Genomic DNA, 23,241 nt, shown 5'->3' with positions numbered 1-23,241 from the left:
TTATGTTGATGTCTTTTTGTTGACCTTTTCTCTATTTTTAACCCAAAAGGTCAAATGAGATGACAAAATTAACCTTTCTTACTTGACTTAGATTAAAAGAAATCGGACAGTGCCTTGTCATATTTAACCATTTGTAAGATGTTCATTGGGATTTTGTGCTAACTCATCACTTCCCAGTGCTCCTGTGAAAAAAACACTTTAATTGTCTATAACATACTTTATATTCTTAGTGAAAGCAGGAAATTGCTCTTCTCAGACAGTAACCAGAGCAGTTTTAATATAATATTTAATATATTATATAAGCTAATCAAAAGACACCAAAGAGACTTTTTCATGTATATCTTTCTGTCTGGGACAAGTTAGTCACCATAAGTGTATGACAGTTTTGCAATACTGACTTAAAAAGCCAAACCTCTTATCTGATCTATCTCTTACATCTAAAGATGTGACACGTGTCAACATTTTAGTGATATTCATATGAACTTAGACTTGATATGATCGGCCTGTAGATTCCAGTGAAGAAACCATAATTTCCTCAGAACCACTGCAATGTTACTGCAGCATCTACACACACTTGACCTGGTTGTACACTGTGATCTTCCTGTCCTCTCTGTCTGTACGAGGGACAGATGACGATGGCAGCTCAGCTCGTTATGCTGTCACATATTGAGTTAACCTATAATGCCACAGGGTAGACATTATGGGTTTATAGCACGTTTTGTATTAACCCAGATTAGTTCAGGTATATAGATCCAGGTCAATGTAAACGCCTGTCATTCAGTTAACTCTTTCCAATGTCTGAAATTATGGATACTAGAAAGACCATCATCTTTCCATTTTTATACATTTATAGCTGTTTGTGACAAGACTCAGTTTGTAGCAGTTACCTTCTTCCTGTTTTCATACTTACTTCCTCCCAGAAGGATAGTTTTCCCAAGCCCTTGTCCGCGCACAATTTGGGGATGTGGCTAAATCCAGTATGGAAAGGTTTTGAAGTCTGAAGGAGAAATAAATGCTACACACCTCGTCTTCTTTTAGGAACAGTTTGCGAGGTGGTGCACTCCGATGACTCCTGGAAGACATGATGAATTGTTCCAGGAGAAAAACACTGAGCATCTTGTCCTCACTTCCTCATGCAGTGTCAGCACCCCCCCATGTCCTTTTGGGCAATTCACTTATTACACAAGAAACAATCAGTTCCTTTTTATGCATCTGATTGTACCTGCAGACTGCAGACATCATTTAGATATTGAATGTACGTGCCTACTCTTGTGATTGTGGATGGTATTATTGTTTTCTTCTGATCATTATTGTTATCCTAACAGTATTATTACAGACATGCCCGGAGGTAGATAAGCTGGTTCCCATGGTTTTTGCCCAGTATCCCAGAGTTCTGTAACTTTATCCCTGTGTAGCCAGCCCTGCCTGTTCCACGGTGCCGGAGTCTAGGTTTACTGAGAAACTAATCTTCGAGCACGCCAAGCTAATATAGTAGTCTCCTGTATCAAAATCAATGCACGGATTGAAATGTCCCCAACCAGTTGACGTTGTTGTGTCGCAGTGGAACAGCTGATGGTTTGTAATTAACAACTGGTGCATTGATAAGTGGTTTGGCAGAGCAAACGTAGAGCTTTGCCAGAACGGTGTGTCGTGTACACTCAGTTTCAGGTCTCTGAGGGAGGTGATGTCTTTGTTTAAGCCTCGTCTGAGTACAAGTTCACTCTGTCCAGCTCCTTCATGCTCCCACATCTCTCGTCATTGATTGTACGTTAGTGAAACATACATAGAAGTCCCTCGCTGTCGACAAGGTCATTGATATGATTGTGCTCAGGCATCAGGAAAGCTTATCGTTTCTTTGATAGCTGCTGCCAGAGAGCTTGATTTCTAACTATGACTCTGAAAAAGAAGAGCGCTCTGCTATTAGACTGAAGGAGAACCATTGCTCTGCTGTTAATGTTACTAGAGGGACACTTTCAGAACTACGTATCAGAATAACTGCTTCAGGTAGTTTTAAAATATCATGTTTTGCAATGCATCCTCTGCAATTGGGATCATTTTTACCAGTACTACTTTCATGCAAATATTAATTGATCTTATTAGCCAACAATGATATCAATGGTTATTGTATTAATATCAATTAGTTATGTTACAAGATTTTATTGAGGCGAAAGAGATTGATATCATAAATGTAGAGCAAGCATTTTTATATTATATCTCCAATTTAAAAAGCTGCGGTACATATATTATAATAAATCATAAACGATAATAATTAGAATATTAATCATTATGAAGGACAAACTACTAAAATAGGAACAAAATGGTAAAAACTTTCTTTAAATGTCTTGTCAGAGATTTTGGCCCCCTTTCGTGCCCCGCCTCTAATCAACCCCAACCAATCCGAAGCTGTCATGCCATCATGCCAATGGGTGGGTATGATGACATGCATCATCTGATTGGTTGGGGGTGGGGCACCTGTCACCTTTGAAGAAAGGTGTCCCTCTATATTTTGTTTTAATCTCTGAATTCTTGTCAAAAAATTAATTGATTGCAAAAAAAATAGTAGAAATCATTAATTTTGTACATTATTGTCGCCTTGTAGTATTATCATTAACTTCTTATCCTGTCTCTGGTCGAGTTTCTGCCCAAGTGATGATTATCTATCATCCTGCAGTTCCGTCATATAAAGGAGACTCTGGAATGACAGAGGTGGAGATTAGCTGAGGCACGTGCTGCTCTACTTATCAAAGGGTCGTCTACACAGTAGCACTGTGTTATCTGGCTCTTATCTGACTAATGGTTAATGACCTTGAATGGCAGTGAGGAAGTTCTGCAGGGCTTCAAATCATAAGTCTTACAAATAAAATAAAAAAATACGTGAGTGTCACTGTTTATAAAAGCTTGTACCTCCTCCACAGTTGTTGCCTTATGTCTCAAGTATAATGTAACTATCTCAAGGTTTTTCCAGCACGTCACAAATCTGACATTTAGCTGAAGCCATGAGTGATTCTGAAGTGGGATCCCGGTCTCAAAGGTACTTGAGGGGCTTCCAGGAAATCCTGAAACTGATGATTAGTTCTTGGATGACAGCGTGTCACAGTACGGACAGTGTTAGGACAGTGAAGTGTGTTTAGCTCGGCTTTGGCTTTTAGCACGCTGGCTGGGAGATGCAAAAACAACAGAGATTAAAGTGATGACTTGTTTAGATGTCGACAACATTTTTATCCATAAGAGGAGTGAAGAAAGTTCAAGGGACTCAAATGTATGTTGGTCAATACACTTTGTTTATGACTGAAATGTGCTTATAACAATTTGATAGATTACCATTCAATTTTGTACAGACATCCATGTTTCTTAGAGCAGAGGTTCCCAAACGTTTCAGCCCCTGACACCCAAAATAACTGCACCACAGACATACAACCCCCATTATCCAGAACGATTTTATTTCCCAGGGGGTCCAGACCTCTAGAATGGGAACCACTTTCCTAGGGAATGAACTGTAATAACTCACTTTTCCTCTATTGCCACCATCACATCAAAACTTACTGTTACTGCAAAACATTCCCATCATCCTCAGCTGTACTTTGTGTTTAGCTCAAATCACTAATGTGTATAGTCTCATGGCAGTAACACACACGTTTGTTTTGGGGTATTTTTGCCATGAGATTAACCGTCAATACCGTCAACAGTTTACTGTCTTTGCCTTAAAATCTTTTTCATGTGTGTTTATGATTTATGATTGGTGTAGTGTAAAATGGGTTTTAGGTCCTACATTGTTTACCAGATATGAATGTGAACATCCTTTAAGCCCAAAATCAGACCTTTAACCTCAAATATATATTTTTAATTTCAAATCCAATGTCCTGTAATATACTGTATAGCCGTCCTTTTACTTTTTGGTCATGCTTCATATTCAGAGATTACTTTCCCACAGCTATATTACTCTACCTGTAAGTTATAAATCTCCAGCTTCATGTGAACTAACTCCTGGATCTGTGTCTGTCTCCAGGTTATGCTGCCCAAAAGCTGTCTGAGTCCCAGTGAGAAAGAGAAGGGCTAAAGCCGCACTGATCCACGCCAGCTTTCCAGATCCTCTCCAGCAGCGACTCCACTGCGGAGCCATGAGCAACCCCAGCGTTCCCAACCAGATTACAGATGCCATGGCAGCGGTCATTCACAGTGTAAGTCCGCGCAGACAAGTCCTTCCAGTCAGGGCACCGAGGAAGAGTCGGTGAAAAACCAGGTTAGGTTAAATTATGGTCGTTTCATGTATGAGACGGTGGCTCTTCAGCTCCAAACCTGCCTTTACTGTAGTTCACATTCTGCCACATTTATGCTGCATCAGCTCTCTCCGTCCTCTCTGGCATCGCAGTGTGTACTTTGGACGTGCCGTTCCCTCTGAGGTTATGTATGTACAAATCCAGTCACATCTTAGAGCCAGGACCCTGATGTACTTATGTCCGCAACAATAAAAAGTGTTCAGAATAGCTCAAAAACGTTTCAGATCGGCACAGAGAGCTGCTCCTGTTGAAATATCCCTTTTCATTAGAGCATGGGAGAACGTGAGCGGTCCCACAACTAACACAGTTTCCCTCCTCTTCTCTTTAACTTGACGGGCTGCCAGAGTTGGAAACACTAAAGTAATACTGGCACACGATAATGAAAAACATAATTGCATGGCTGCGTGGTGGGATTGATGTGATAAACATGACTGGCAAAGCCCAGGAGAGCAGCTGGTCAGCGGCCAAGGAAAGCAGCATTCCTTGACTCAAGATCTCCTCAACAAGTTCATCTCAGGATCATTAAGATGCTGAGGCAGAAAACATCAGGAGCTTAAAGGAAGAATCCACACACAGATAGTTTCATTTTGTAAGATACAGCATAGTTTACGGTGTTTAATGAATTCCAAGATTTGTTTTGCTCATTTTATTCCCGGAATAATAAGGATGATTGTGTTTTCCTTAGAAATGTACCCAACACTCTCAACAAATCATGTTTAACATTTCCTATGTTTCCCTACACTGTCAACCTTCACGTGTTGATGATCAGTCACTGTGCTGTTGGCTGAATGAGATATAATCTGCTGAGTAACAAGTGATAGAGGCTACTTGGAGAGACGTCTCATGAGAGATAGTGACAGTACATATTCTAATCAAATCGTCCTGTTCATGGTTTTCACTCGGCAGCATCAGCATTGTTCTGTTCTTCACTCTGACCGCAATCGAGGAAACGTGAGCTTTCTCTTAGCGCAGCACTTTTGTCAGTGTTCTGTTAGCTGCTTCCTTTTCCAACAGTGCACAACTGTGCAACAACCCCTGCGTGCACACTACCTGCTCGGAGTCTGGAAGGGACTTAGGGACATATATGTTGTTCTAGTTTGTAATCTTATCCCAGCTGTCAAGGCACCTTTTAACACAAAATAACAGCCTCTCGTTATGACATTTCTCAAAATTGTTAACGTGTGGGATTATTTAATAAACTTTATTTTCATCTTAAAACTAGAATGGCAGTCTGTAGAGCACATGCCTCTGCCAAGGCCCAGCAGTCCCCTTTAATTCAATCAGGCTGCACCAAATTTCACACACTCATAGATATCGGTCCCATCGGTCAATGAGTATTTCCCTGGGAAATTGGTGACAGCCCTTTTGACCAGAGCGTTTCTTTTTTCAGTATGTCGACCACCAAGTTGCTTTTGTGTAATACTGCTGACTAACAAACAAATGGGGGCAACAATATCTCAACAATAACCACAAACCAGCACAAAACTTAACAAACAAAATAAAACAATGCAATGTAAGAAAATGGCGAGTTTAGAAAGCAAGTTTAGAAATATAAAAATATTAGTGTGATGTCAGGACACATTGTTTAATGATTTACATCATACAGCATAAATTACAGTGTTAGAGGCTGTAAAGATCAGTACAACACCCACAGCAACATTGCCGACCTTGAACTTTTATTTTTCACAGTGAAGGTGTTGAATGACGCCAAAGGGATCTTCTTTCCGGCCAGTTCAGAATCTGCATGTCTTTAGAGCTAATTATAGCCAGAAAGACAAACAACGTACAGAGACACATTGGACAAGAGTGTGACTCTGCTTAATAAGACTCACCAGCAGGAAGCTCGAGATCAAGAAGCTCAGTAAAGATAAAACATGTTTGCTGTATGACACTGGCGTTGCAGTTATTGGCTGATCCTCATGCCTCCAACTCTCCCAAGTTAATTATTATCTCCTTAACAATGTGTGTTTTTGTGTGCGTGGCCAGGGAGAGTTCAGATAATCCTGTTTAGATTTTCAAGGGCTAACATTGTGAAACTAATGTCTTCTTCCTACCCAGACGATCTGCCCCGGTCATGTGGCACGGGGGTAACTGAAATGGGAAACATTTTCCAGAGAAGAGACCTACACTTCTTGCTTTTGCTCTTGAAACCAGAGAACCAGATACAGTATAGTTTTCTATCTATGTTCAAGGCTGCAGCTCTGCTCCTGTGTGTTATTTGATGGATTATCTTTATGCGTTGAAGGTGAGTTTGTTCAGTTCCAGCGTAGAGGACTCAACTTGACATGTGAGTCTAAACATAGTTCGCTTTCTTGTTGGTGTGCGTGACATTCACTTTCGTTCTTATCATCAGTCATTATACGTAATTCTAAATAGTGCAAATAGACATTTTCGAAGCCTATATGTATCCTGACTTTGCTTCTTTAGGTGAATTTGACCTCAGTACAAACTCTGACGCTGGTTAATGTTCAGTTCAGTTCTTCCTCTCTCTTCTTCTCTCTTTCACTTTTGCTATGTCAACAGCTGAACGACTTTTCCCAGTTATTAGAAATTCAAGGTAATAATTACAACCAACCACAGTTAACTTAATGTGTCACTGTTTAGTCCCCCCTCTAATGTCCGCAGGTGGATTACGAAATATTTCTCGACGGGAGAACAGAAAGCTTTAACCTGTGATGGCCATTTTAACCAACTGGTGAAATATTGAGATCTTGGGAAACTTTACAGATGAACTTCAGATTTTATGAAAACTGACAAACTGCCAGTAACTGTGCTTTGCTTGTTTTAGTGCAGATTAAACAAGCATTGATTTGAGTGATATTTATAATTGTGTCGTGCACATTCTGTACCCAGCCTTATAACACTATTATTTAGAAGAACAAAAAAAGAGAGAGAAACCAGAAACCAGAGTTGCAAAAATAACAATAATAGACAAATAAACCATTCTGATGGTTTTCCGAAAGATTTAGAAATAAAGATATAGCCAACTTGTAAACATTAAAATAAAACAACAATTCTAATCTGCCATCATCAGTGCACCACAACATTTGTAGATTCTTTTTTCAACAGTTCCTGTAATATAGATTTTCTCAACTTCTCTAAGATCACACAATTCAGGAAGTCTGATGTCCTCCGTCAGCAGGATTATGCAAAACTACTGAATCGATTTCCATGAAACTTGGTGAAAGGCTGGTACATGGGCCAAGATCCAGGAATCTTTTAATCATTTTTTCTTTGACATTGCAAAATCAGGTGTTTTTGACGATTTCCCAAAGAATAATTAATGGATATTGATGGAAAAAAACAGGTTTATTTAGGGGACTGAGATCAATGAGTGTGTTAAACTTGGCATGGATCCAAATAAAAATCAATCGTGGATTTAAATGTGGTTTCATGGAGGGGAGAGGCTTTAACTACCTCCGCCAAAAAGAGGTTATGTTTTCCCTTTCCATGTGTTGCTTGGTTTGAGTGTTTGTTTGTTAAAGAAGGGTTAGACAAAAAGAACCAAAAGAACTGAACAGATAAGGTTTTTGATTCCGCTTTGTCGTGGTGAACGCTTTTGTTACGTCTCGGTTTCTTCTTTGTGGGGAGAACTGCCAGTCCTGATCATGTTGTGCATCCAGAATATTTCTCGTCATCATCGTCATGTCTTCATTTATGTATCGTAGAACTGTATCAGTGACCCAGTGAGGATCAGTAGGGTTACACCACCTTGCCCTATCACATTACCTCATATACTTCCGCTGACGTGCATCTGGTCGTCTCCGCAGAATCTTCTTACTCAATAGTCTTATCACATCTTCAATGAGATAAAGCTAAAGGGAGACAACAATATCTCAGGCAGATGTCCTGTTTGTCTTTGACTACTGAGAAGCTTGTGACGAAATTGAAAGTTTAGTTTTGATTTTGATTGTTAGCTGAGCAAATAGAAATCATGATGCAATAGGAGGAATGACAGTCATTGCTTGTGTAATGCACAAGTTGTCAGAGGACAGAACTGGGTTAAACCTCCATCACTTGTAATCATAATCAGAAACCCTGAGCCACTGGGATCTGCTTGCAGACTCATGTTAAGATATGAAGGAATGCAGCGACTCATCAGCCACCCAGTCCGACGCCGTGATCACTACAACATTCCCACCCTATCTCACCCTTTCCCCTCCGATGCTGACTGTGTGGGATTTGAGACAACCTTACGACACAGATAATCTCCCTCTGCAGCGCCTGCTCGCCGTCACCCCATGAAAAACACAGACACTGCAAATACACAGAAACTTTACAAACTATGCTGCTTCTGAAGATGAACTCCTTTAGTAGCTAGTTCTCATTTATCAGTCATTTAAATTCCCTTAAGCTAGAAAGCCAGAGAATTTCATTATCTTTTTTTTTTCTGCAGTTGTTTTACAGCTCACTGTATTCCTTGGATTGAAATTTCAAATGATAGTCTCAGCCATCCTTACCATTGAGCTCTCGGGATGCCAATGTCAGTCTGTCAGTCTGCCACTTTGGTCCAGACTCAAATACCTCAACTACTGGAGAGATCACTACTGCATCCGAGATCCTCACCACAGACCACAGACTCTGAGTCTTGTTCACTGGCATTACTTCAGCTCATATTAGTAATTCAAGCAGATGAAATCGTGACATTATCTGAGCTGCTTTTTCTTTTTCAGTGCAATATTTTGCATAAATCGTAAGGGTTAAACATTTCAAATGCATGACACTACACTGACCCTTTTTTTCAATATCTTTTGCATCTATTGAAGTGTGGTGAATTAGCTTCTTGTGTGTTATTAAATTATGTTGGAGAGCTCCTAATACACTTCAGCAGACAGGCCAACAATCTGAAAGTCTTTTAATAAAATTTCCACATGCAGCTGTTTTATTTGACTTATTATAGTTAAGCAGTTTAATATTTGTCCTCTCCAGTCCAATCCATCTTGCTGAAATATTTGTTTTAGTCATTTGTCATGTAGAAATAGTTTGTCGCTGGTTTCACACAACATTGAAATCCCATTTCATTACTGCCTCTTTCTTATTATGTCATTTGTCAATATTAGCCATCAAAAATACGCCTTTTGAAGAGTGTGTCGTTTAGTTCCTGTGCATTTACATTGCCCTTGAAGGCATATTGACTAAAAGCACCTCGGTCAATATTTAGGCTTCATGTGGCAAAGTTAAAATGTGGACATGAATGTCAACGTGAGGTTTTTGTTCTGAGCTGTTCAAACACGGCGTGTCCTTTCACGCTGCGTTTGTCCTCAAAGCGAGAATGACAGTCTTGTTTATTCAGCCCTGGCACAATGAGCAGACTCGTGAAGGTGGCAGGTTGGCCGATAGGGCTCTGATTAGGGTATCACGAGGCTTTGATAAGCTGGGGCAGAGGGATATCGTCCCCCTGCACTTCTTAATAGAGGCGTTGAGTGTCAGAGCTCCAGTGTTGTCATGGTGGAGGGCTCTGAAGCTTGTTGCCTCCAAAAACCACAGACTGTGATCAAGCTCACGTGGCCATGAGCGAGGTAAGTCTCTGAACCTCCTCGCCGAAGTCAAAGGTTCCTTCAATGTTTTTGTTTTCGCTCGGCTCTCCTCTGCTTGTTTTTGCACATGGTTCTGGTTGTGGAAGGTTCACCTCCTGGAGAATCCCTCACGCATCTCTCCCACCTCCAGGGATTCACTGTGAAACCATGATATGAATGAGAGCTCAGTAAAAATAAACTGCCGGATTGTGTAGCAGTGCTCAGAGGGCTTACAGTCATCTGGTGAGGATATGTGTACTTCAGCTTCTAGATTCGGTCATCCATATTGAGATTTCGTGTGGATGCAGGGTGAGACTCACTGACAGAAAAAGGGTTCTCATTTTAAAATGTTTGATTTATTTCCAAATGTGCAGGTTATTTTCCATTCAGGCCTGTTTTTAAAAACATGAAAGTCCATTCAAAGAAACTGTGTGAGAGTCGTCTGTGCCTACAAAGCGCTGCATTGTCTTTGCGGTTTGCTCTGGAGGTCAGCAAGTTAAATGTAGAGTTTGTTCATTCCTCATTTTGACTGTCTTTGTTGGTCTGTCAGAAAAATAGGCACATGAGGAATTGAACGTTGGGTCAATATTGAACAAACAGGCTGACCTGTTTCTACTTAAACTCCCGAGGGCGTCTGCAGCTCTGCTGCCCAGTGCAGTTTCCTACTTCTGTCACCTGTGTGTGGCATGTAAAAAAAGGTCAGGGCAAAAAGCCGCACGGCCGTTTGGGTCATGGGAGTCGGGTTTTCACACGTTCTTCGGACATTCCCCCGATTCCTGAATATTTGGTGAGTCTTATGAAACCAGATCATGTTTTCTTGTCTTGATGGATTTGATGAGCTGAATGTGTTGAAAGTGGGACATACAGGATGTTTGTACATGACACAGCGGTGGATGAAGCTTTACAGAATGTGAACAATACTAAGCTGGTTTTCATCATGTGTGAATGTAGATACCAGCTGTTGTTTAGGCAATTTAATTCAGAGGAAAGAGTTATTGTAATTTGAATTCATGTATTTTATGCTTATTTGTTTATTATTATGAATTCATTTATTAGATTGTTAATACCGATGCATCAGTATGAAACCAGCATTTTACTGTGGTAGATGTTCTCGATTGAGCTTGTTCCAACTATATTATATTCAGTTAGTTTAGTCCAGGTGTACCCAGCACAGGGATCAAGTGAGTGGGTCGAGAGGAAGGAAAAACTCCCACCCCACCTCCTTAGCAACAGCTATTCATAATAAAACATCTGATAAGTTTAAAGGGGATATTTCCCTTTGGTGAAAGTAGTTAATGTGAAACGTGAACCAGACATTGGATCGCATGTCAAAAAGATTTAACTGCTTTCTATCACTGCAGTTATAGATACATTATATTTCGTGTAAGTTTTTGGATGTCTGCTGTGCATCAACTAAAGTGTGATTGACACTAAACGGAGCAGGAGCTGCAGGTTGGAGGAGAGTATTTATATTTCATCAGGTGGTTTCTGTGGCTTCCTGCTGCGCCGAGGAAAATCTAATCTATGGCAAATACGTTGGGTGTCCTGAGAACCACCTGAGGGCGCATCAGTAGACGTGTGGCCCCTGAGTTTTTCCACAGGTTGGGTTCGCCGCAGGATCTGAGGCCTTCGGGCTGTAGTCATAGCAACATTTACTTTGTGGTGAGGAGTCTACAGCACAACCCTGTCAGCCAGAGTCGATCCACTATTCCTATTACTCCAGACAATCCTTATCACAACATCCCACCAGCAGAGCCGGGCACAGCGGGGCAACGCGTCCTGCTGCAGGAAAACAGATCTCTTATCACTCACATGATTCCTGTCAAACCACAGCCCTGAAAACAAGGAACTGATCAAAGCTCAGGGCCATTGTTTCCAATTTAAAGCTTATTTTCAAGAATGCATGAGTTAGACGACTCCTCATATGATGCCCTGACTCTGGTGTATTCACAGCACCACAACGCCCTCTAGTGTCGGTTTAGGTGAAAGGCAAACACAAGCTGTTTCCCCAAATCCACACTGCATACTAATTCGAAGCAGGTTTTGAGTATGTAGTGATTTTTATTTATTTGTTCTGTTGTTGTTTGTGTTGCAGCCAGAGGCTCCTGCAGCCTCATCACTACATGGGACTCCACGCAAAGAGGAAGAGGATGATGGGGACCTGAACAAAGCTCTGGGCGTCCAGCGCTTCCAGCAGATCCTCAGCCCTGCTTCTGTCGTACCTGACGAGCAGCACCACAACTACCATGAGGAGGACATCGAATGTAAGCACACACACAAATCATAGTTCCCGTTTGCACTTTCAGTAAGCTCTACATTTAAAATGGCAACTGCTTAGCATTGTGTCGGCGCTCCATCTTCTCCGCAGACCACCGTCACTCCTCTCACCACATCCACCGGCCTCTGTCCAAACTGCCCTCAGAGGGACGCAGGAAGAAGAGCGGCAAGAAGAGGAAGAAGGACAAAGATCACAAAAGCAGCCACGTACCCAGCAGTGGCCCCATCGAGGAAGGAGAGGATGAAGAGGAAGAGGAGGAGGAGGGGACGGAGGCAAGTTCTGCTCCCTCTGACTCGGAGAGAGCCAAAGATGTGGAGGTAATTCTTTGGCTTCATATTAGTCTTTTAATGAAGGTTTTACTCCTTTGAAACTGTATTTTAGAGTAAAATTATTCTAATATAGACACACGGAAATGTCTTTTTATTCACTGAGGATATAAACACCCTGACATATTAGCCACACTAGTGTCTTGCATGTGTTTATATCTTGGGTTCGTGTTTCATTCCATTGTCTGAAACTGTCCATTGGAAAGTAGAACACCTGTTAATGTAAAGCATCTGTTTTTATCTGCATCAATTTGCCTTCATCCATTCGCACGGCCGGTCAGGAATGTGATTCAGAACAAATGACCATAGTCTTCTCATTACTATATTTTCCTCTATGAATATTTCAGTACAGTCTGAATTATTCATCAGTGGGTTTCATGTTTGGCTGTTATGATACTTCACTGAATCAAAAGACTGTAACAGGACCAGATTTAACAGTGTAACTAAGTAGTATTCACTGTCGCAGGATTTTATGTATCGTATTTTAGACATACAACTTAATTAAAATGTCATTGTTCTTGTTTTTATTCAGTGGTTGTTACTTTATATGCACAGCACGTTTAATAGTGATAAACAGTAAGAAAATGTTTTTACATAAGAAAGTCTCTGTAACATTAAAAGATTCAGGCTTTAATTTTTCATAAAATTAAATTCTGTGCTTTGGTTTAATGTTCAAACACAGTCCAAGCAAATGTTTGTTTCAATTATAATAAATTGAAAATACGAGTCTTCATCCGTCTTCAAATAGCATAGACGAAGAACAGTGTCAAGTGTAGATTTGTACTCGAGTTGTGATGGTGAACAGAAGAGAGGGGTGATTATTTTCTTCTCAGTTCAAACATTTGTCTAATCGCTGTTTGAGTTCCTCGTTTCCATTTTGTGTCCATTGTCTGCTCTCGCTGTACACGGTGCTCTCACACTCTGCGTTCCCTCCACAGTTCTTTCTTTCGGATGAAGACAGTGCAGCCAAACGTGGCACAGAGAGCCCTCACGCAGCCCGAGAGCTGGACATCGTACCCCACACTGGTGTCGGAGCAGATCCTGAGGATGTAACTTCCACAGAGTGAGTCGACGTCTTGGATTCAGTAAATAAACATAAATGCTGTGACGGTCATCTTTATAATACGACCTAACCTGCTGCAGTGATTGTGTAATGTTCATATTTGCCATGTTGCTGAAATGTTCCCACAGCTGTTCTGATTGGGTTAGACTGCTCAGGCGCACAATGTGTAATTGGTCAGCGAGGCACACACTGTACGTTACCATGTCTCAGGCATCCAGTGGGCCTGCTGGGCCTGATCTGATGGGCCAAAGTAATCCTCTCCTCAGAGACCCATATATCACCTGTCGCTCCAGACGACACAACACACCTCAGCTGCAGCAGGCTCCACCTATGACATTTACTTTTTCACTTCATGAGGGTTTTAATGTGAGCTGGGATAAAGCTGCATTTACTCAGGCACGTTGCTTGTTTTCAGTCCACCGGAGAGGGACATACTCACAGAGGATTTTTAAATCAGGAGAGGAAAGTTGAGGGAAAGAAGGCGTCTTGAAAGAGAAGTGATACTGGAGGATAAGGACGGTGAGTTCATTATGTTCTAAAAGTTTTGTTGAGTATTTAATCGTGTGTATTATAGAAGAAGCATCAGTACAAGGGTGAAATACCTGGATCAAAAGGCCTAACTTAACTGCTGACTCACAAAGTGTTTGAAAGAAAGTAATGATAAAGAGCAGTAAAGGGTGTGTTTGTGGTTTCATAAGGAATGTCTGGGGAAAATAGGAAATCAGCTGAAGAAAAACAGCTTCTCAGGTACAGGTTTACCTGGTTTCTCTGCTCTTCTTTCCAGTAAGCTGGACACATCCGACACTTCCAGCCCCTCTCCTCCAGCAGTGCCACCTGATCACATACCGCTGGCCCGGGTGTCATCCGCCAGCCGCAGCTACGATCTGCAAGACCGCCGGCGGACGGGCAACATGACGGGTGCTGAGCAGGCCAAGTACCAGCGTATCCCCACTGATGAGAGCGAGGCTCAGACTCTGGCCTCCGCTGACCTGGACGGCATCAAGAGTGAGTGTTGAGGAAATGTCAAAAGATTAAGTTTACTTTCCCTTAGGAGGTTATGTTTCCATCTGTTTGTTTGTCTGTTAGCCAGCAGCATTGTTGGAAGGATGAAGTATGATCCTATAATTTCTGCTTTCTGTGTTGTTTTTGTAAAAATAATCTATATTTTATTATTAATAATGACTTTTAATAATTTGTAGCTTCATTACCGCTGCATTCTTATGTGATTAGACAATAACAATTATGAAGTCCTGGCTTTGTTGAATATCAGTGCGAGTGCTGGGGGCCACCTCGAGTCCCCTTCTACATTGCAGTCTGCTCCCCACTGCACTGACGTCCCTGGGCCCCCAGGCCCAGCGTGGGGTTGTGTTCAGGGCCGGGGAGATTTACGTCAGGCAGCTGACCCCTCAGCGGAGAGCAGCAGCTTATCAGAGAGTGTGGCAGACAGGCTCGCATAATTAAATTAGGCGTTCCTACTGTCAGCTGAGGCCCCTGGACTCGGGCCCGAGCCATCATGGTAGCTAATTGAGAAACTTGGATCCAAGTTCATAAGCTTTAATTATTAGTGGAGTAAAACGAGCGGAATAGTTAAACTGCCTCACATGCAGGATGGAGAGGCTGTAGTTTTAGGTACTGGCTCAATATTTGGTGTTTGGTTGTTCTGAGCAGGTTCATCACCAGTGTCTTCTTTTATCTGCTTCCCGCCACCGTAAATCATCCTGGGAAAGTCTGTGTCTCTGGCTGCTGCTCAACTATAGGAATTATTAGATCACTGTCCCTCCCTTTTTGTTCACCCTGAGCCAATTAACACCTCTGCTCGCTGATGCTTTCTGATAGTTTCAGTCTCCGCGGGGTCGGACGCCGGTCAAGAAATTGCTACTTTTTCCATCTTGTCAAAACTTTTGCGTAAGTCACACTGTTCGGTTTGAGCGGCCGTGCCAGCGATAACCCAACGCCCACCGCAAACCTTCCTCCCCTCCTTCAAGAGCTACATGCCAGTCAGGCCCCATTTTACTCCAGAGTCCGCACCATACTTGACTCACACACCAGTGAACACATCATGGAGCAACTTGACAATGCACCTTCTCAGTAAGAGTTGAAGATTGTGCAGGTACAAGTAGAGTGAGGAGAGGATAGATGAACATTGATGAAGACCCTCAAAAGCGTCACTGTTTGTTACATAGAATTTACAAGCACTGATGAAGGTAAGACGACTGGTATTCACGAAGAGATTTTCTGTCCTTGCTTTTTAGCTTTTGCATCCTTTCGATATTGTGAAATTATATTTGCATGCTTATTTACAGAAAGGCACATTGATGTTTTAAATTGTAACGCCTGACAGAAACATTTGTGCTCGCGGTGCTGCGTCGTATCTGTGCCACCCTCTCAGCATCCTTTTCAGCGTCTGGGGTGCTGCCACCATGGGTAACTCTACTCTCTGCTGCGGGACCATGGAAACAAAAGAAAAGTGGCCTCACCCTGTGTGACTCCTTGGGCTGAGATTTGAACACACTGAACAGTGCAAATTATCTGCAGGATGTCACGTTTATGATTTGTGTTTAGAACAATTTTTAAAATGTTTTTAAAATGTAAAAGTAATTTCTCTGCTCAAAAGTGTATTCTCACCCCTCGTTTCCTGTCTCCATCAGGTCATCGTTTTGAAGATGTCCCCGGCATGCGCAGACACCTGGTCAGAAAGAGTGCCAAGGGACAAGTGGTGCACATCAGTAAAGACCACAAAGAGCCGACCACCCGCAGCCGCAAGCAGGACCGAACCCCACATGAGGTGAAACATTACTCACTTGTCATACAGCTGCTTCAGGCAAGACATGGATCATTTCATGTCCACTTATATAAACCTTCTGTCACAAGACTCATCTGTGCTTTAATTCATTTTGACTATACTTGGAAAAGTGTGGAGGGTTACTGGGTTTATTTATTAAACAGCTTTGCGATGAAATCAATCAATTTTGGTCAAATTAAAGATGAAATCAGGATCCTAACGTACAATGATAAAAAATAGCATCAAATTCAATTAATTGTTTAGTCTATTAAATACCAGAAAATAATAAAATAATAAGAATAACTTTTCATATAAGTGTTTTTCATATGGTCAGAAAAAAATACTGAGTGGGCCTTTTAATATACTTTCAGTTTGATGAAGCTTGGTGGGAGATTATTCTGTGTTCGACATTTCTAACTTCCTCAAATATGAAAATTAACTGTTGCTAATCCTGGGAAATGTCCCCCCTCTTTTCCTCTGTCACATTTAGTGCAGCCCTCTCCTTTTTTTGTGGATGGGACCGAGAGGGATGGAGACAATTAAAAATGAATGAATGAGTTCTTTTCTTTCACACATGGAAAGGAGAAGAGAGAGAGAGAGAGAGAGAGAGAGAGGAGCTTGAGTAACCAGACACTGGGAGCTCCTGAGAGAGGGAGAGCTATGTTTTATTAACACACACACTCTCATACAGTGCTCCGAGCCCCCAGCAGCCTGGGTAAACAACAGGTCCCTGTCAGGTGTGTGTGTGTTGTGGAACTTTTAGCTATGTGTGTCGTGGTGAAGGTCCCATCCTTTGTGTCGCTGTCTGTGTCAGTGTTTGAGTCCTCTCCTGCACCGTCTCGCTCCTCCAGCCGTTACCGGTGATTCTGTACCGCTGTGCCTCGCGGCCAGAAGGCTTCATGCTGGACATGCACTCCGGTCAAATGGCTCGGTACCAGAAGGTGAGGCTGGGTGACCGGCCAGAGTCAGGTCTGACTCGTGTGAGCGTGATTTCACTGGCATGCAGCAGGTGTTTGACGGCACATGGCGGCAAACTAGGGAATTTTTTCCAGCCTGATTTCGGACATTTTTATTTCACTCCGGACTGTGACTGACCTGCATGGTGTCCAGATAATAACCTGTATTATATATTGATATTTGATGCTGAGAGTGAAGAGATGCTCTGAACATTAGTGCCTCTCCTCTGACTTCTTTTAGGGTTAAGTTTTTAAGCCTTTTTAAATTGAACATCAAGGGCAATAAGTTGCTGCTTCTAAAGTGTGATTATATCAGCTGGGAAACTACACAGTGCTTTTGCTATGAGGTGGTATATCTGTGCATACTAAACATGCATGTTGTTTGGTTTGGATTGTTTGGTCTGTGTCGCATTCCACTCACTCCTGCATGATGTCTTTAGGTGTTTGTAGAGCTGAACGAACTGACCATGGACAAGAACCAGGAGATGCAGTGGAAGGAAACGGCTCGTTGGATCAAGTTTGAGGAGGATGTGGAGGAAGAGACGGACCGCTGGGGGAAACCTCATGTGGCGTCTCTGTCTTTCCGCAGTTTGCTGGAGCTCAGAAGGACCATCTCGCATGGTAAGAAAGAGAAACCGAGTCAAGTGTGTGCACAAGTACTTTCATAGAAGACAGAGCTCAGTGTGTGTGTCTGTGTGTATTTGCAGGTGCAGTGCTGCTGGACCTGGACCAGAAGACCCTTCCTGGCATCGCACATCAAGTGGTGGAGCAGATGATCATTTCTGATCAGATCAAAGCTGAAGACCGAGCCAACGTCCTGAGGGCCCTGCTGCTTAAACACAGGTGATTTATAACATCAGTTTGAAACGATCTAATGATCTATTAATTAGAAAATTAGTCAGTCAACAAAAAGAAAAGGTAACTTTGGTAATAAATTAATAACTTTAATCGTTTCTTCAACAAAAAATGGAAAAAAAAGCCACATATTTGTCTCTTAAAAGAAGATTGACATGCTTTTACTTGTTGTGTGTTATTGTAAACGGAATATTTGGGGGTTTTGGACGATGGTGCAAACAAAACAAGCTCATGTGCTCAGTGAGAATATAACCTTAGTTACCTTATTCATTTTAAAAAGCATTTGATTATGATTTTGAGCTGTGGAATGGAAAACTCTTCTTTTTGAATGTGGATAGAAAATCTGTTCTGTTGGTTATTGTGATATGTGTCTTATCATCTTATCGCCGCAGCGTGCATGTTGATACACAGAAGCTTCTTTTGTGAAACAGTTCGTTAAAGTCTCTTCTTCGACGGCTGCACACTTCCTGCTACTAGGTGGCTTCATGCCTGGTCGCTGCCTCTCTTCCTCCTGCTCACCCTCTCTCTGCCTCTCCCTGCCTCCCCTAGTCACCCGAGCGATGAGAAAGAGCACAGTAGCCCTTTCCCAAGGAACATCTCGGCTGCCAGCCTCGGCAGCCTGATGACACACCACCACAGTGCCAACCACAGCCATCAGCCCGAGCCGGCTGTCACCGACCCGCTCATGGGCACCGCCCATGCTGCGGGGGACACGGACACACGCATCGACATGGAGAAGAACGATGGACAGGTAATTCTAAAGCTCAGGTGTGGCCCAACAATCTCAATTACCAATATTTTTTTCTTTATCCTGATTTGACTCCCTGTCCTGTTTGTTCTCAGCAGAAGGAGCCGACCTTGATGCCCGGCATGCATCGATCCAAATCCAAACATGAGCTGAAGCTGCTGGAGAAGATTCCTGAAAATGCAGAGGCCACAGTTGTCCTTGTGGGTGAGTTACTCACATGACGTTTGGCACCTGAACAACTTAAGCTCACTTACATTCCTTCACCTTTCATTGACGATTGTGTCTCGTCGTCTTCTAGGTAGTGTGGACTTCCTGGAGCAGCCCACCATGGCGTTTGTGCGGCTGCAGGAGGCAGTGGAGCTGGAGTCCGTCCTTGAAGTCCCTGTGCCTGTCAGGTTCCTCTTCGTTCTGCTGGGACCCCCCACCACGAGCATGGACTACCACCAGATTGGACGCTCCATCTCCACGCTGATGTCTGACAAGGTGAGCGAGGGAGTTTTTTTAAAGATAAACCCCAAATCACATAAACACCGAAATGTATAAAATGACACCTACACACATTACTTATTATTTGTGGCTGAATTTTCATCCAGCAATTCCACGAGGCAGCCTATTTAGCAGATGACAGGCAGGACCTGCTGAACGCAATCAACAGCTTCCTGGACTGCAGCATCGTGCTGCCGCCGTCGGAGATGGGAGGTGATGAGCTGCTGCGCTCCGTCGCTCGCTTCCAGCGGGAGATGCTGCGCAAGAGGGCGGAGCAGGAGGTCAAACTGCTCAAAGAGCCTAAAAGCCTCGAAGAAAAAGGTGAACATCAGTAACTTTAGGAGCGTGACTTCCTGTTATATTTAAATAGATTAACAATGTCCTCTCTCCTGTCACCCAGAGGCCCTCCTCACACCTCTGAAAAAGTCAGGCGACCCTTTAGAGCGCACAGGACGCCCCTTTGGTGGCCTGGTACAAGACGTGCGGCGACGTTACCCGAAGTACGTCAGCGACTTCAAGGATGCCCTCAACAGTCAGTGCATGGCTGCGGTCATCTTCATCTACTTTGCTGCGCTCTCTCCAGCCATAACATTCGGAGGCCTGCTGGGTGAGTGTCACAAGAGCTGAACCATCGTGTCTCATGTGTCAAATCCATTTCATGCTTTCAGTGAGAAGTCAGTGAAACTTAAGACCCTGTTTGTGTCCGTGACGGTGTTAATGTGTTGCGTGTGTCTTGTTGTCAGGTGAGAAGACGGACGGTCTGATTGGTGTTTCTGAGCTGATTGTGTCAACAGCGGTGCAGGGCGTGATCTTCTGCCTGCTCGGAGCTCAGCCGCTGCTGGTCGTGGGCTTCTCCGGACCCCTGCTAGTTTTTGAGGAAGCCTTTTACAGTGTAAGTGTAAAACAGTCAACTTCTACTCATATACTTACTCATCAACTTACAAACATCTGACAGAGAGATTCTCTCTGTAATAATAAAATCTAGCTCAGGTACTTTCAATTTTAAAACCCCTGAAAACCTGGTTATTTATTTTTCTAAAATGATCTTGACTTTTGAATTTTCAGGGAAAACAATCATCTCTACATGCGAAATACAGTTTATTAAGATCAGGGGAAACAACTAGCCTGTGTGACAGAGTCTCTTTATTGTAGCTGCTGCATGTTATCTCTCCTCTCACACTAATAACTAGTCCTCTAAACAGTTCGTTAAAGTCTCTTCTTCGACGGCTGCACACCTCCTTTTACACTTAACTTAACTAATACACGAATAATATTTAATGTCTCTGTTTTCAGTTCTGCAAAGCAAATGCGATCGAGTACCTAACAGGCCGCGTCTGGATCGGGTTCTGGCTCATCATCATCGTGGTCGTCACTGTGGCGTTCGAAGGCAGTTTCCTGGTCCGCTTCGTCTCCCGCTTCACCCAGGAGATCTTCTCCTTCCTCATCTCCCTCATCTTCATCTGCGAGACCTTCATCAAGCTCGGCAGGGTACGCCCGAAACTTGAAATAACAACACCTGATTACAAAATCTTTTTGTTGGCACGCTGGGAGATTATGTCGCTGACACTAAACTGAGCCGACTAGACTTTGGATGATATTCAAACCCCAGGGTCGAAATTAGTATGTTTTTCTAGCAAGTGCACCTGAAATCATCTGTGATTGATTTGCCCTGAAAGTTAAATGGATTTAGAGTTGAACCATTATCCAAGCTTATGGTTTTGGAAGGTTTGCTTTATTGTGGTTTTATGGCACAGACTTGAAAGCCGTTTGATTTTAGGCTAATTTAATTTCCCAGAAAGTGTGATTCATGAGTAATCGCACAGATGTACATACAGTATGTGTGTGTTCTGTAGTAAACATATTGTGCTCTGATTCAAACCCTCTGTGTCGTCGGGCAGATTTTCAAGGAGCACCCACTGAAACGCTGCTCCCATGACAACAGCACCACAGCGGAAAACTTCACCCTGGATCTGGGCAACAGCAGCCTGTCTGTGAAGCCGAATGTCGAGCCCAACACGGCGCTGCTCTCTCTGGTCCTCATGGCCGGGACATTTTTCATCGCTTTCTACCTGCGCAAGTTCAAGAACAGTGCATTCTTCCCTGGAAGGGTGAGGAGCTGAAATCACTTTTAAACACTGATCCTGCAACATTAAGAATAATAAATTCACTTCCATATTTATCATCATACATCAAGGATACATGTGTGTTTCTATGTGTTTAGCTTCGCAGGGTTATTGGAGATTTCGGGGTTCCCATCGCCATCCTCATCATGGTGCTGGTAGATTACAGCATAGAAGACACGTACACACAAGTAAGACTTGAAACACTGAATCTTTATATTAATGTAAGATTCACATTGCAGACATTCATCATCCCTGTCTTCATCCTCTCTCCAGAAACTGAGTGTCCCCAGTGGACTTTCTGTGACGAGTCCCAACAAACGCGGCTGGATCATCAACCCTCTGGGTTCGGACGGTAAATTCCCCATCTGGATGATGTTCGCCTGCTGTTTGCCCGCTCTGCTGGTTTTCATCCTCATCTTCATGGAGACGCAGATCACCACGTGAGTTACCTGCAGTCCAGCAGGATTATTTTAATTAATTATTATATATATTAAAAGTATTTGACTATAATTCATTATAATTAACAGGTTTTTATTACAGAAAACTAAATCTTTTACATTTTATAGAAAAAATCCTCATCCACATCTGGAATTACAGCAACGTCACATAATTTCTAAACTAAATCAAAATAACATTTAAAAGGAGATAATGAATGCCTCTGCATTATCAGCTGTCACTTCCCCTGTATGATGTTGAACCATCAACAGAATATCACTGAATGTTTACCATGACAGTGTTTAGTCAAAAATATTGTTTGCTTTTGATTTATCTCTCCATACTTCACCCTAAATACTTAAAAAAAATAAAAAATGTATAGACACATCTGTTGTTTACCTCTGTGTGACCACCCCCAACTTCCTGCAGCCTGATAGTGAGTAAGAAGGAGCGGATGCTGGTGAAGGGCTCTGGTTTCCATCTGGACCTGCTGCTGATCGGGGTGCTGGGCGGGGGCTCGGCTCTGTTCGGCCTGCCGTGGATGGCGGCCGCGACCGTGCGCTCAGTGACCCACGTCAACGCCCTCACAGTCATGAGCAAGGCCGTCGCCCCTGGAGACAAGCCTCGCATCCAGGAGGTGAAGGAGCAGAGGGTCACTGGGCTCCTGGTCGCCATCATGGTTGGTGAGTGGTGGACACTGACACATCGCTGCTCTTCTCTCTATCACCGGACTCCTGTTTGGATTTTTAAATGTTTACACGTCTTCTCTCTTCAGGCATGTCCATTGTAATCGCTGACCTGTTGCGTCAGATCCCCCTGGCTGTCCTGTTTGGTATCTTCCTCTATATGGGCGTGATGTCTCTCAATGGCATCCAGCTCACAGAGCGCATGATGCTGCTGCTTATGCCACCAAAGTATCACCCTGACCACACCTACATACGCAAGGTGAGACACTCAAGGTCATTTTTAAAATGTGGGAACCAATGAAACACCATTTTGTTTTTTTTGTTTTTAAATCTGGATCTTAATGAATCTGTTTCCTGCAGGTCCGAACGCTGCGCATGCATCTGTTCACCTGCATCCAGCTGGTGTGTTTGGCGGTTCTGTGGGCGGTCATGTCCACACAGGCGTCCCTGGCTTTCCCCTTCGTCCTCATACTCACCATTCCTGTCAAGATGTTCGTGCTGCGCCGCATCTTCACCGCCAGAGAGATGGAATGTGTACGTTTACCACAGGGGGGCACCATACACTGCTTTATACTTCCTCGCCCCAGATGCAGCAAAGCACACTGGGCTTTAGACGAGAGAAAAGGATCATTAATGGAAACATCGTTTTAAATTGCTTCCAAAAATCTCATGCAGTTTCTTTATGCCTTCAAGCAGAAATACTGTTTATC

General features: G+C 43.0%; 1 protein-coding gene across 9 annotated transcripts in view; it reads left to right on the top strand.

Annotated features, from left to right (window-relative positions):
• Nucleotides 1–23,241, top strand: part of slc4a2b (solute carrier family 4 member 2b) — a 32,928-nt gene that overhangs the window by 7,369 nt on the left and 2,318 nt on the right. For 4 of the 9 annotated variants that reach the window (XM_069512464.1, XM_069512463.1, XM_069512465.1 and 1 more), the window contains exons 3-23: nt 4,007–4,178; nt 11,889–12,057; nt 12,162–12,388; nt 13,336–13,460; nt 14,245–14,465; nt 16,109–16,245; nt 17,639–17,819; nt 17,906–18,041; nt 18,603–18,804; nt 18,897–19,005; nt 19,100–19,284; nt 19,395–19,608; nt 19,688–19,894; nt 20,031–20,179; nt 20,581–20,775; nt 21,186–21,395; nt 21,509–21,598; nt 21,684–21,850; nt 22,275–22,528; nt 22,621–22,790; nt 22,892–23,065. In XM_069512464.1, the coding sequence (XP_069368565.1) occupies nt 4,119–4,178; nt 11,889–12,057; nt 12,162–12,388; nt 13,336–13,460; nt 14,245–14,465; nt 16,109–16,245; nt 17,639–17,819; nt 17,906–18,041; nt 18,603–18,804; nt 18,897–19,005; nt 19,100–19,284; nt 19,395–19,608; nt 19,688–19,894; nt 20,031–20,179; nt 20,581–20,775; nt 21,186–21,395; nt 21,509–21,598; nt 21,684–21,850; nt 22,275–22,528; nt 22,621–22,790; nt 22,892–23,065 (3,582 nt within the window). In that variant the 5' untranslated portion in view covers nt 4,007–4,118. Of the gene's footprint in view, nt 1–4,006; nt 4,179–11,888; nt 12,058–12,161; nt 12,389–13,335; nt 13,461–13,875; nt 13,980–14,244; nt 14,466–16,108; nt 16,246–17,093; nt 17,184–17,638; nt 17,820–17,905; nt 18,042–18,602; nt 18,805–18,896; nt 19,006–19,099; nt 19,285–19,394; nt 19,609–19,687; nt 19,895–20,030; nt 20,180–20,580; nt 20,776–21,185; nt 21,396–21,508; nt 21,599–21,683; nt 21,851–22,274; nt 22,529–22,620; nt 22,791–22,891; nt 23,066–23,241 lie in introns of those variants that run through there. The other 5 variants (XM_069512468.1, XM_069512467.1, XM_069512471.1 and 2 more) reach the window with 3 other exon arrangements.

This window comes from Paralichthys olivaceus, chromosome 17 (assembly GCF_024713975.1).
Source record: "Paralichthys olivaceus isolate ysfri-2021 chromosome 17, ASM2471397v2, whole genome shotgun sequence".
Taxonomy (NCBI): domain Eukaryota; kingdom Metazoa; phylum Chordata; class Actinopteri; order Pleuronectiformes; family Paralichthyidae; genus Paralichthys; species Paralichthys olivaceus.
Note: the sequence above shows the minus strand (reverse complement) of the source record. Positions and strands in the feature narration are given on the sequence as shown.